This window comes from Belonocnema kinseyi, chromosome 1, assembly GCF_010883055.1.
Source record: "Belonocnema kinseyi isolate 2016_QV_RU_SX_M_011 chromosome 1, B_treatae_v1, whole genome shotgun sequence".
NCBI lineage: Eukaryota > Metazoa > Arthropoda > Insecta > Hymenoptera > Cynipidae > Belonocnema > Belonocnema kinseyi.
In genome coordinates, this window is record NC_046657.1 from 18,643,612 (window position 1) to 18,659,077 (window position 15,466).

Consider the following 15,466-nt stretch of genomic DNA (forward strand, 5'->3'; position numbering starts at 1 on the left):
AATTTTCTTTCTTCCCTCTCTTTCTTCTCTATTCTTTGTTCTATGTTTCTCAGCCTTTCTAACTCCTTATTCCCACTCTTGCCCCCACCGCAATTCCCGTTTTTCTTTAATTTTCGACCGCAGAAAATTCAAATTTCAAATATTTAACTTGCAGTTGAAAATTCAATTATAAATTTTCTTTAATTTACAACTGTAGAAAATTCAATTTTCCTTGGATTTTTAAAAGTTGAAAATTCAGTTTTTAATTTTTCAAATTTTCAACGATTGATTTTTCAGTTGCTAAAAAGTCAATAATAAATTTTCTTTAATTTTCAAACACAGAAAATTCAATTTTCAAACACCTTATTTCCAGTTGAAAATTCATTTGCCGATTTTCTTCAATTTTCAACAGTTTAAAATTGCCTTTTTCTAAATTTTCCGTTATTGAAAATTATATTATAAGCTTTCTTTCATTTGTAACCATAGAAAATTCAATTTTCTTTTAATTTTAACAGGTGGGAATTTAGGTTTCAATTTTTTTTAATTTTCAACGGTTGAAAATTCAATTTTTCTAAATTTTCAATGATAGAAATTCAATTATAATTTTTCTTTAATTGCCAACCATAGAACATTCAATTTTCTAACATTTAATTTTCACTGATTCCAAATTCAATTATAAATGTTATTTTTAACAGTAGAAAATTCAATTTTTTTCAATTTCAACAGCTAGAAATTCAGTTTTTAATTTTCTTCATTTTCGATAGTTGACAATGCAATCTCTAATTTTTCTTTAATTTTCAAACATTGAAAATTCAATTTTCAAACATTTAATTTTGAGTTAATGAAAATTCAATTATAAATTTATATTTTTGACATAGAAAATTCAATTTTCTTTAAATTTCAACAGCTGGAAATTTAGTTTTTAATTTTTTTTTTTAAATTTTCAATTATAGAAATTCATTTATAATTTTTCTTTAATTGTCAACCATAGAACAATCAATTTTCTAACATTTAATTTTTACTGGTTCAGAATTAAATTATGTTATTTTCAACAGTAGAAAATTTAAGTTTTTTCAATTTTCAATAGTAGAAAATTCAATTTTCGTCAGTCTTTAAAAAATAAAACTTAAATTTTTCTAAATTTTCAACAATAGAATTTTCAGTTGTTGAAAAATAAATTCCTTTTCTTTCTTTAATTTTTAACCATAAAAAATTCAATTTTCAAATATTTAATTTTCAGTTGAAAATTCAGTTCTGAATTTTCTTCAATTTTCAACATTTAAAAATTCTATTATAAATTTTCTTCAATTTTCAACAGTTGAAAATTCCCTTTTTCTAAATTTGCCGTTGTTGAAAATTATAGTCCAAACTTTCTTTAATCTTTAACCATAGAAAATTTAATTTTCAAACATTTAATTTTGATTTGATGAAAATTCAATTATAAATATTTATTTTTAACAGCAGAAAATTCATTTTTTTCAATTTCAACAGCTGGAAATTCAGTTTTCAATTTTTTAAATTTTCAACAGTTGAAAATTCAATTTTTAATTTTTCTAAATTTTCGAAAATAGAATTTACAATGATAAAAATTCAATTATAATTTTTCTTTAATTGTCAACCATAGAACATTAAATTTTCTAACATTTAATTTTCACTGATTGAAAATTTAATTATAAATGTTATTTTTAACAGTAGAAAAATCAAGTTTTTTCAATTTTCAATAGCAGAAAATTCAATTTTTCTAAATTTTCAACAATAGAATTTTCAGTTGTTGAAAAATCAATTTTTTTTTCTTAAAATTTCAACCACAGAAAATTCAATTTTCAATCATTTAATTTTCAGTTGAAAATTCAGTTATGAATTTTCTTCAATTTTCAACATTTAAAAATTCTATTATAAATTTTCTTCAATTTTCAACAGTTTAAAATTCCCTTTTTCTAAATTTGCCGTCGTTGAAAATTATAGTACAAACTTTCGTTAATCTTTAACCATAGAAAATTCAATTTTCAAACATTTAATTTTGAGTTGATGAAAATTAAATTATAAATATTTATTTTTAACAGCAGAAAATTCAATTTTTTTCAATTTCAACAGCTGGAAATTCAGTTTTCAATTTTTTTTAATTTTCAACAGTTGAAAATTCAATTATAATTTTTCTTTAATTGTCAACCATAGAACACTAAATTTTCTAACATTTAATTTTCACTGATTGAAAATTTAATTATAAATGATATTTTCAATAGTAGAAAATTCAAGTTTTTTTCAATTTTGAATAGTAGAAAATTCAATTTTTCTAAATTTTCAACAATAAAATTTTCAGTTGTTGAAAAATAAATTCCTTTTCTTTCTTTAATTTTTAACCATAAAAAATTCAATTTTCAAACATTTAATTTTCAGTTGAAAATTAAGTTCTTAATTTTCTTCAATTTTCAACATTTAAAAATTCTATTATAAATTTTCTTCAATTTTCAACAGTTGAAAATTCCCTTTTTCTAAATTTGCCGTTGTTGAAAATTATAGTACAAACTTTCTTTAATCTTTAACCATAGAAAATTCAATTTTCAAACATTTAATTTTGAGTTGATGAAAATTAAATTATAAATTTTTATTTTTAACAGTAGAAAATTCAATTTCTAATTTTTCTTTAATTTTCAACCATGGAAAATTCAATTTTCAAACATATAATTTTGAGCTGATCAAAATTCAATTATAAATTTATATTTTTGACACAGAAAATCCAATTTTCTTAAAATTTCAACAGTTGGAAATTTACATTTTAATTTTCTACAATCTTCAACAGTTGAAAAATAGATTTTTCTAAATTTTCAATAATTGAATTATCAGTTGTTGAAATTTAAATTATAAATTTTTTAAATCTTAACTTGCTGCAAAAAAATATATAATTTGTTAAACAGCCATCTTATATAGTAGAAAATACAATATTTTAAATAAAATAAATGAAAAAACATGAAAATTTTACATTTATATTTTAAACACGGATATTATTCAAAAAGTAAATAAATAAATAAATAAATAGAGTGAATAAAAATCTTGAGGTAGATAATTTATGCACGGCCCCTAAATTAATGGAAAATACCTGATCTGGGAGGAAGATACATTCCCATCTGGCGGTGTCATTTCCACTGTGAACCCAATCCAAAACCGCTTGGAAACTCGTTAATCCGAGACTCGGCAAAATGAGAAAAGCGAGCAACATCAGAAGCAAAGTCTTCCTCATGACTGATCGGTTTAAACTGCTTCTGGTCCAGTGTCTCACGAAAGATTCGCTTTTGCCGACGAGCGCCGGCATCAAGGCAGCGACGCTCACTAAAATTACAGTCGGCAAGAAAGCCGAAAGAACTGGACTCAGATTTCTAAGCTCTCCCGTAATTGGAAGCTTATTCACTGCAGTCAGTATCACCTGGAAGACTCGAAACTCTTTTTATTGACTCACTATTTTAGATTTATTAGCCAGGGATCAGAGGGCAAAAGGAGCTGAAAAAAAAAACAGGGAAATAGGATCATTTTTTTCACGGAAAGGAAGAAAATCGGGGACAGATTAAACATTAATTTTTACATACGGAAAAGAAGGTACAACCTTTTTTTTAGAAGAAATGTACTTTTAAAAAATTTCAAACGCTTTTGATGCCTTATGCTTATGCTATTGAAGAATTGATTTTTAGACATTTCTTTAAACAATTAAAAGTTCAATGATCAATTTTCAACCATTCAATATTATATTTTCCACCATTTTGAACGGTTGAAAATTCAAACTGAAATACAATTCAATTTTCAAAAATTTCATTCTTAGTTGTTGAAAATTCAATTATCAACTTTCATTAATTTTCAAAGATAGAAAATTAGATTTTCTTCAAATTTCAACAGTTAAAATTAAATTTGCAATTTTTATAAATTTTTAACAATTGAATTTTTAGTTGTTGGAAATTCAATGATAAATTTTCGTAAAATTTAAACAAAAGAAAATCTAGTTTTTAATTTTCTTTAATTTTCCAGTTTAAAAATAATTTTTTTCAACTTTCAATATTTGAAAATACAGTTTCCAATTTTCATAAATTTTCAACAGTTGAAACTTCAATTTTTCAACATTTTCATTCATTGAATATTTAGTTCGCCAAAATTCAATTATAAACTTTATTTAATTTTCAACGATAGAAAATTCGATTTTCTTCCATTTTCAACAACTGAAAATTCAAATTTCTTCAAATTTCAGCAGTTAAAAATTCAATTTTCAATTTTTATAAATTTTTAACAATTGAATTTTTAGTTGTTGGAAATTAAATTATCAATTTTCATCAATTTTCAAGAAAAGAAAATCTAGTTTTTATTTTTTTGCAATTTTCAAGTTTAAAATTCTTTTTTTTTCAACTTTCAATATTTGAAAATACAGTTTCCAATTTTCATAAATTTTCAACAGTTGAAACTTCAATTTTTCAACATTTTCATCCATTGAATATTTAGTTCGCCAAAATTCAATTATAAACTTTATTTAATTTTCAACGATAGAAAATTCGATTTTCTTCCATTTTCAACAACTGAAAATTCAAATTTCTTCAAATTTCAGCAGTTAAAAATTCAATTTTCAATTTTTATAAATTTTTAACAATTGAATTTTCAGTTGTTGGAAATTAAATTATTAATTTTCTTCAATTTTCGAAAGAAGAAAAACTAATTTTTAATTTTCTTCAATTTTCCACAGTTTAAAATTCTTTTTTTTTCAAGTTTCAATGTATAAAAATACAGTTTTTAATATTCATAAATTTTCAAACGCTAAAAATTTAATTTTTAATTTTGCAACATTTTCAACAACATTATATTTAGTTTGCCAAAATTCAATTATATACTTTATTTCATTTTTAACGATAGAAAATTCGATTTTTTTTCAATTTTCAACATCTGAAAATTCAAATTTCTTTAAACTTTAACAGTTCGAAATTCAATTTTCAATTTTTCTAAATTTTTAACAATTGAATTTCAATTTTTCAACATTTTCACTAATTGAATATTTAGTTCGCCAAAATTCAATTTTAAACTTTCTTTAATTTTCGACGATAGAAAATTCGATTTTCTTCAATTTTCGACATCAAAATTCAATTATAAATTTTCATCAATTTTCAACACAAGAAAATCTAGTTTTCAAGTTTCCACAATTTAAAATTAAATTTTTTCAAATTTCAATATATAAAAATACAGTTTTCAATTTTCATAAATTTTTAAAAGTTGAAAATTCAATTTTTGATTTTGCAACATTTTCAACAACTTAATATTTAGTTCGCCAAAATTTAATTATAAACTTTATTTAATTTTCAACGACAGAAAATTCGATTTTCTTCCATTTTCAACAACTGAAAATTCAAATTTCTTCAAATTTCAGCAGTTAAAAATTCAATTTTCAATTTTTATAAATTTTTAACAATTGAATTTTCAGTTGTTGGAAATTAAATTATTAATTTTCTTCAATTTTCAAAGAAGAAAATCTAGTTTTTAATTTTCTTCAATTTTCCACAGTTTAAAATTCATTTTTTTCAAGTTTCAATATATAAAAATACAGTTTTCAATATTCATAAATTTTCAAACGCTGAAAATTCAATTTTTGATTTTGCAACATTTTCAACAACTTAATATTTAGTTTGCCAAAATTCAATTATAAACTTTATTTAATCTTTAACGATAGAAAATTAGATTTTCTTCAATTTTCAACAACTGATAATTTAAATTTCTTCAAACTTCAACAGTTTAAAATTCAATTTTCAATTTTTCTAAATTTTGAACAATTGAATTTCCTAGTTTTTAAAAATACAATTATAAATTTTCATAAATTTTCAACAGTTGAAAATTCAATTGTTAGTTTTTCAGAATTTTCAACAATTGAATATTTAGTTCGTAAAAATGCAATTATAAACTTTTTTAAATTTTCAATGATTGTTGAAAATTAAATTATAAATTTTCAACAGAATGATTTCTTTTCAAATTTCCACAGTTTAAAATTAATTTTTTTCAAGTTTCAATATTTGAAAATACAGTTTCCAATTTCCATAAATTTTCAACAGTTGAAAATACAATTTTTAATTCTTCAACATTTTCAACAATTGAATTTTTAGTTCGTAAAAATTCAATTATAAACTTTCTTTTTAGTTTTTAACGATAGAAAATTCGATTCTTAGATGTTGAAATTTTAATTCTAAATTTTCTTCAATTTTTAACGGAAGAAAATCTTTTTTTATTTTCTTCAAATTTCAACAGTTAAAAATTAAAATTTTCAATTTTTCTAAATTTTTAACAATTGAAAATTCAATTTTTAATTTGTCTAAACTTTCGATAATTGAATTAAAAGTTGCTGCAAATACAGTTATAAATTGTCTTGAACTTTTAACCATAGAAAATTCAATTTCAAAACATTTAATTTTCACATATAAAAATTTCAATTCTAATTGAAAATTGAAATTACAAAAGTTAAATTTTCGAGTGTTAAAATTGAATTATTGATTTTATTCAATTTTCAATAGGTAAAAATCTAATTTTCAACTGTTGAAAATGAAAGAAAATTGAATGTTTGAAAATTAAATTGATTAAATGAAGGAACATTTATAATGGAACTCTGAGCAACTGAAAATTCAATGATTAAAAAATGTTTTAAATTGTTAAATGAATTTTCAATTGTTGAAAATTGAAGAAAATAGAAAACTGTATTTACAAATGTTAAAATTTAAAAAGAATTTGATTTTATACTGCTGAAAATTAAAGAAAAATTAGGATTGAATTTTCAACTGTTGAAAATTTAAGAAAATTGAAAAATGTATTTTCAAATGTTGAAATTTGAATTTTAAACTATTTAAAATTGAATAAAATAGAATTTTCTAATGTTGAAAATTTAAGAAAATTTATAATTGAAGTTTCAGCAATTGAAAATGAAATGTTTAAAAATAGAATTTTGCATTATTAAAAGTTAAAGAAAATTTATAACTGAATTTTTAAAAACTGGAAATTCAATTGTGAATTCAAACTGTTAAAAACTTCAGAAAATTCAAAACTTTATTTTCAGTATTTAAAAATTGAAAAAAATTGAATTTTAGTTGTTGAAAATTGAAGAAAATGGAGATTTCTTTTGTTGAAAATTGAAAAAATTTAGAATTTTCAACAATTAAAAATTCAAATGTTGAAAATCTTGAAAAATAAAGAATTGAATTTTTAACAGTTAAAAATTTATGAAAATTGAAAAATGTATTTTCAAATATTGAAACTTGAAGAAATTGAATGTTCAACTGTTCAAAATTGAAGAACATTGAACCTTGAGTTATAAAAAATTGAGTTTTTAGATTCTTTCGAAAACGGATAGCTACTGAAAAATAATGGGAAATTGTATTTTTAACAGATTGAAAATTCTATTGTGGAAAATTGAAGGAAATTGAGAAATGAATTTTCAGAAGATGAAGATTGAAATTTCAAAGGTAGAAAATTGAAGAAAAAATTATCATTGAATTTTCAACAGTTGAAAATTAAATTTTTAACTGTTTCAAATTGAAAAAATTCGACAATTCACTTATCAACAGGCGAAAACTTAACATTTAAAAATTGAAGAAAGTTGGATTTTTCACGGATGAGAATTCTACTACTGAAAATTGAAAAAAATTGAATTTTCAACGCATAAAAATTGAAAAAATTGAAAATTTTTCGATTTAAACAAAAAAAAAATCAGATTTTAACCAAAACAAAAAAAGTTAACTTTTTAGTTTAAGAAATTAATTTTCAACCAAAAAGATGAATTTTCTACCAAGAAGATAAATTTCAAGCAAAAAAAAAACGAATTTTCAACTATGAAAAAAGATCATTCTTCAACCAAAAATTAAATAGTCAGATTTTTAGTTTCAAAAATTAACTTAAAGCCAAAGAGATGAATTTTTTAATTTAATGACGAAATATTCAACTATAATATTTACATTTTCAGTTGAAAAAAATACTTTTCCACAAAAAAAAACAACAACAAATTTTCAACAAAATAGTTCAAGTTTCACCTAGAAGAGTTAAATTTTCAGCAAAACGAAAAAAGATTAATTTTCAGGAAAAAAAAAATAATTTTCAATAGAATATTAGTTCATTTTTCAACCAAAGACATGAATTTTCAAATAAATTGAAGAGAAAAATTATAATTGCATTTTCAACATTGAATTTTCTACAATCGAGGTTTTCGATTTTTTCAAAACGGGCAGCTATTACTATTCTACTGTTGAAAATTGAAAAAAACTGAATTGTTAACAGTTGAAAATTTAATTTTTTACTGTTGGAAATTGAAGAAAATTGGATTTTTAACAGATGCGAATTCTACTGTTGAAAATTGAAAAAAATTGAATTTTCAACGCATAAAAATGGAAGAAATTGAGAATTTTTCAATTAAAAAAAAAAAAATAATAACCAATTTTCAACCGAAACAAAAATAGTTAACTTTTCAGTTTAAAAAATTAATTTTCCACCAAAAAGATGAATTTTTTACTAAGAAGATATATTTATAGCAAAAAAAAAACGAATTTTCAACTAAAAATATATCATTCTTCAACCAAAAATTGAATAGTCAGATTTTTATTTTCAAAAATTAACTTAAAGCCAAAGAGATGATTTTTTTAATTTAATGACTAAATATTCAACTATAATATTTACATTTTCAGTTGAAAAAAATACTTTTCCACAAAAAAAAACAACAACAAATTTTCAACAAAATAGTTCAAGTTTCACTTAGAAGAGTTAAATTTTCAGCAAAACATTGAATTCAACATTGAATTTTCTACAATCGAGTTTTTCGATTTTTTCAAAACGGGCAGCTATTACTATTCTACTGTTGAAAATTGAAAAAAACTGAATTTTTAACAGTTGAAAATTTAATTTTTTACTGTTGGAAATTGAAGAAAATTGGATTTTTAACAGATGCGAATTCTACTGTTGAAAATAAAAAAAAAATTAAAAATTAAAGAAATTGAGAATTGAATTTTGAACGGCAGAAAATGAAGTTGATGAAAATAAATGAAAAACTGATAATTGAATTTTCAGCAGTTGCAAATTGAAGAAATTGACACTTGACTTTTTAAGGACAGAAAATTAAATCGATGAAAATTGAAGAAAAAAGAAATTTTTAACAGATGAAAAATTTATTTCTGAAAATTGAGAATTGAATTTTAAACAGCAGAAAATTAAATTGATGAAAATAGAAGAAAAACTGATAATTGAATTTTCAACATTTGAAAATTAAATTCTGAACTGTTTCAAATTAAAAAAAAAAATTAAAGAAAATTGAGCATTGAGTTTTCTACTATGGATTTTTTCGAAAATTGTTGAAAAATAAAAAAATTGAGAATTGAATTTTCAATGGAAGAAAATTAAACTGAATGTAAAGAGAAAATGGGAATTTTAAATTTGGGAAGCAGGGAAATAGGGGAAAGACTCTGGTCCCTGGATTTAAATTCTAGAAAGAAGAGACGATAAACTCACGACAGGAGTGGTGAGGAAAAAGAGGAACAGACCCAAAATCATGTTGATTAAAGTCGCATTCAGATACCAGCAAGGCCTCGCGACACTCAAATTTTCCCAGAAAATATCGGAAGGTGCCGGGGCGTAGCTCACGTGCCATTTTATCGCCGGGGAAGAACGCAATTGTCTTCGCATCATTCTCGCATCTCCAGGTGTTCCTAAAGAGAATTTTCATCATTGAAATTCGAAAAATAAAATGAAATTTCATAAATTAAACATTTTTTCAAAACTTTACTATTAATTTTTTAATTTATAAAAAATTGAATTCATATTTTTAATTAATTTTTTATTCAAAATTATCTATAAAGTATAATTTAAATATATATTAAATTAATCAAATTATTATAAAAATTAAAAATTCTGACGAAAATTCCCGGAAAATTTCAGGTTCTATTCGAGGTATTTCAAGTTTTTTCTAGGTATAATTTTTTGAAGTAAGAAGGAGCCTTTAAAATATTTCGCATTTTATAACGAGTTTATTATAAATAATTTTTTATTCAGTTTCTCGGAATTTAATTAATCTGTTTAATTCAGAAACCTTTGAAAAAATATATTACACAATATTCTTAAATATATTAGCATCATCAATTAATTAAATAATTAAATAATACTAAAAAAATCAATTTTAAATGAAATAGTTGCATTTTTAGTGAAAAAATGATTTTCTACTCAAAATAATTTCCACTAAAGTGGTAAATTTTCAACTCAAATTATGATATTTCAACAGAAGAGTTTACTTTCAATCAAATCGTTTTATTTTCGAACAAAAAAATGAATTTTCGAACAAGAACATTAATTTTAAAACAAGAAAATGGCAAAGTTAAATTTTCAGTTAAAAACTTTATTTTCAACTAAACGATGAATATTTAACTTGAATACTTCAATTTTTATCCAAAATGATGAATTTTTATGCAAGAACATCAATTTTTTTAACCAAAAATGATGATTTTTTAATGAAAAAACATTATTTTTAACGAAATAGTTGAATTTTTAACTAAAATGGATCGATTAAAAAATTAAATAGTTTAAATTTTCAGTCAAGAAAATTAATTTTCAACTAAAATGATGAATATTTAACTGGAATAGATTACTTTAAAACCAAAAAGATTAATTTTTAACAAAAGATTCAAAGATTCCTTTTTCGTTTGAAAATTAATTTTTCCAACTGCAAATTCAACTAATTTTTTCCGTTTAAAATTCATGTATTTTGTTGAAATTTTGCCTTTTTTTTTGGTCGAAAGTTATTCTTTTGGGTTAAAAATTTAACTATTTGGTTGAAAATTCTTTTTTTTTTCAATTGAAAATTCATTTATTTTATCTTTTTGGTAGAAAATTAATATTTTAAGTTGAAAATTAAACTATATAGTTAAAAATTCATTTCTTTTCTTCTAAATTAAGCATTTTTTTTTTTAAATTGTGTTTTCAAATTTATGTTTCTAGCTGCAAATTGAAAATTTATCTTTTCGATTGAATTTTCGACAATTTGCTTAAAAATTCAATTCCGTTTCTTTTATTGTAAATTAATTTTTCTAACTACAAATTAAAATATCATATTTTTTGTTCAAAACTCATATATTTTGCTGAAAAATTGTCTTTTTTTGGCAGTAAATCAATTTTTGGGATATTAAATTCAACTCTTTGATTGAAAATTCATTTGTTCTGTTCAAAATTAAAGAATTTCGTTCTATTTTTTTGTTTAAAATTTATTTTTCTAACTGCAAATTAAACTATTCTATCATTTGTTGAAATTTCAATTTTTTTCTGTTGAAAATTCATGTATTTTGTTGAAAGTTTGTCTTTTCTTGATTTAAAACTAATCTTTTGGGTTGAAAATTTAACTATTTGATTAAAAAATAATTTATTTTGTTAAAAATTCATCATTAGTTGAAAATTCACCTATTTTTTTTTTTGCAAATTCATCTTTTCTGGTAGAAAATTGATCTTTTTAGTTGAAAATTAATCTATTTCGTTACAAAATTCATCTATAAAACATTTACCTGGTAAACCGCGAAGAATTATCATAAATTATTGATTTTTTAACAAGTATTTTAATCAGAAAAGTTGAAAAACTTACCTAAAGTTACGAATGCGATTCCTAATCTTTTGCTGAGTGCAACTTTCTTTTCTTCCTCGACTAAGGCGGTGAGGCGAATTTCCTCATTTGTGTAAAACTCTTGAGCGTCGACTAGTTTCTGAAAGAAAAAAATTAATATAATTAAATAATAATTTATATTAATTTTTTTGTTAATTTTATTTTTTCGACCTACAGTTTTGCAACAGCATCCAACAAGCTGGCCGCAGGGATACGGATACATTTTTAATGGTCCTTTCCGTTTCGCATAACTTTCACAATACAAACGGGCCTGCTCGGCGCAATCTCTTTCCGAGTCTAAGCTCGATAATCTCTTGATATCGTGGGCTAGAGTCACGTCTTCGACAGTCAATGTGGGAAAGGCTTCTCTGAAATTTTGTGAATTGAAATTTAATTTCCTAAAACCCGACTGGGTAGAAAAATATCCAAAAGAAATCAGATTTAATGATTGTAAAATGATTTGATGAAACAAATCAATCCTTTCTTCGACCGTTGATATTTATTGATTTCAAATCGTAGATTTCAAATTATTTATGTCTTACGGTCCAATCGTAAATCGAAAAAATAAATATGAGTCAAAAAAAACATGTTCTTCGAAACTCAGATATTTATTTAATAGAAAAAACTCCTTTCAAAACTTCCTGACGTTTCAGTACACATGCGCACCTTTTTCAAAGGTTCTTTCTTAAACCTGAGTTGATGATAGTTTAAATAGTCAAACAGATCAATTTTCAGTCAAAAAAAAAAAAGGAACATTTTAGTCAATAGTTTTAAGAAAATTAATTAAAATGTAGTCATTTTTGGAAGTCTCAAAAAATTTTTTCGAGACTTCAATCGATTACAACTACATTTTTTAAAAATTGTACGAGAATACAAAATTGGCGTAGGTAGAATCGATTAAAGTCTCGAAAAAATTTTTTGAGACTTCAAAAAATGACTAAATTTTAATTAATTTTCTTAAAACTATTGACTGAAATGTTCCTTTTTTTTTCTTTTGACTGAAAATTGATCTTTTTGACTATTTAAACTATCATCAACTCAGGTTTAAGAACCTTTGAAAAAGGTACGCATGTGTACTGAAACGTCAGGAAGTTTTGAAAGGAGTTTTTTCTATTAAATAAATATCTGAGTTTCGAAGAACATGTTTTTTTGACTCATATTTATTTTTTCGATTTACGATTGGACCGTAAGACATAAATAATTTGAAATCAAGATTTAATGATATTTGAAATTATCTGAGTGGCAATTCGACGGACGTTTTTGAATTCTAAACATCCTTTAATGCAACAGAGTAAAACATTTTTTTAATTAAGTAATTTTGAAACAAATACTTACATTTTTCACTGACAAATAAAAATTTAAAAAAATTAAATAGTTCAATTTTCAGTTAAAAAGATTTATTTTCAACAAAATAAGAAACGGATTTTATAAAGAATAGTTCAATTTTCAGACAAAGTGATGAATTTTTAAATAAAATTATGGATATTCAACTGGAATAATTTAATTATAAATCGAAAAGATAAATTTTTAACTAAAATTATAAATATTTAACTGGAACACTTGAATTTTCCACCAAAAAGGGGAAATCTTACACAATAAGATTAATTTTTAAATAAAAAGTTTAATTTTCTACCAAAAAAAAATATAATTTCTCAACAAAACGTATGAATTTTTAAGAAAAAAGTTGAATTTTTAAATAGAAAAGAAGAATTTTCAACCTAAGTGGAACAGGAACATTTTTAAATTTAAAAATGCATTTTTAACCAAATATAAGAGTTTTAAACTAAAAACAATGAATCTTCAATTGAATTAGTTAAACTTTCAAAAAAAAAAAAAGTTACATTTTCAAACAAAATGAAAATTTTTATACTGAAATGATGAATCTTTAACTAAAATAATTGAATTTTCGACGAAAAAGATTAGTTTTACACCAAGTCGATTAATTTCTACCAAAAAAGATAATTTTTAAACAAAAATTGAATAATTAAATCTTTGGTCAAAAAATAAATGTACAACCAAAGACATGCATTCTTAACTAAAATTGTAAATGAATAATAATTACATTTTAAGTTTAAAAAAATATATTTAACAAAAAAATCCAAAGAAAAAACAAATTTTCAATAAAACAGCTCATTTTCAGCCAAAGAAATGATTTTTTTACCAAAACAATACACCTTCAACCAAAAAATTGACTTTCAACAAAAAGAGTTTAACATTGAACTAAATAATTTTATTTCCAAACAACAATATGAATTTAAAAAAGGATTAATATTTAACAGGAATAGTTCTATTTTTTAAAGTAAAGAAGGACTTTTAAGCAAGAAAAATAAACTTTCAAAGAAAAAAATAACAAAATACGCGAATTTTTAATTAAAAAATACAAGTTTTTATCCAAATTGTTGAATTTTTGAACTGGAAAAAATCAATTTCCAACTTAAAAATGGAATAGTTAAATTTTCATTTGACAAAATTAATTAAAAAAAAAAATTCTCAATAAAATAGAACAATTTTCAAAGAAAATTATGAATAAAATAAAATAATTAATCTGCAACTGAAATAGTTGAATTATGAACCAAAAACACGCATTTTCAACTAAAATTATGAATATTTAACTGGAACACTAGAAATCTTAAACAAAAAGATGAATTTTTAAACAAGAAGATTAATTTCTAAATAAAAAGATTAATTTTCTACCAAAAAATACAAATTTTCGACGAAATCAGTGCATTTTTAACCAAACAGTTTAATTTTTAATTAAAGAAGAAAAGTCAACCGAATATTTGAATTTTGAACAAACAGATAAATAATTTTCAATCTAAAATGGAATAGTAATATTTTTAGTTAAAAAATTTAATTTCAAACCGAACATTAGAGTTTTTAACGAAAACCATGAATCTTAAACTGAAATAGTTAAATTTTCAAACAAAAAAATGAATTTGACTAAAAAAGATCAATTATCAACAAAAAACTTAAATAATTAAATTTTAAGATAAAAAATTAATATTTAACCAAATAGATGAATTTTCAATTAGAATGTGATGAATTTTAAACTAAAATTGTAAATCTTTTAGTAAAATAGTTTAACTTTAAATAAGAAAAATCAATTTGTAACTAAGATTCTACATTTTTAACCAGAGTATTAGAAATTTTGAGCAAAAAAAATTAATTTTTAACCAAGAAGATAATTTTGCAATCAAAAATTGAATAATTAAATTTTTTATTAAAAAATTAATGTTGAACCAAACATATGAATTTTTAACTAAAATTATGGGATATTCAAATGGAATAATAGTGAAATTTTAGTAAAAAAAAAAAAATTGTATTTCCAATCTAAAAATGAATTTTAAAATATATATTTAACTGGAATACTTACATATTTAACCATAAAGAAAAATTTTAAATAAAAAGATTAACCTTCAAAGAAAACAAAATACGTGAATTTTTAACGAAATAATTAAATTTTCAATTTGAAAAGATCAATTTTTATCCAAACTGTGTCAATTTTGAACTAAAAATGAAATACTTAAGTTATAATTTTCAAAAAATAAAAAAATTGGATTTTCAAATAAAGAAAAAAAGGATTTTCAACAAAATACTTAAATTTTCAACTAAAGTGATGAATTTTCAAATAGAATAATTAAATTTTAAACTAAAAAGATGAATTTCTAAACAAGAAAATTATTTTTTAAATAAAAAGCTTAGTTTTCTACCAAGAAATACAATCTTTCGATGAAATCAATGAAGTTTTAACCAAAAAGTTTAATTATGCTGCATAGTCTCGTCCTCTAGATCAATTGTAGTAACGCTAGTTGCTCGATCCAACTCACAGAATTTTAAAGCCGCGCGCGCAAAATCAATTCT

At 22.0% G+C, this 15,466-nt stretch overlaps 1 protein-coding gene across 1 annotated transcript in view; it reads right to left on the reverse strand.

Moving 5' to 3' along the window:
• Positions 1-15,466, reverse strand: part of LOC117169462 (CSC1-like protein 2) — a 62,540-nt gene that overhangs the window by 13,264 nt on the left and 33,810 nt on the right. The window contains exons 6-9 of the mRNA XM_033355858.1: positions 11,781-11,973; positions 11,588-11,705; positions 9,475-9,671; positions 3,077-3,400 (exon numbers count right to left, since the gene is read on the reverse strand). Coding sequence (XP_033211749.1) covers positions 3,077-3,400; positions 9,475-9,671; positions 11,588-11,705; positions 11,781-11,973 — 832 coding nt within the window. The remainder of the gene's footprint in view (positions 1-3,076; positions 3,401-9,474; positions 9,672-11,587; positions 11,706-11,780; positions 11,974-15,466) is intronic.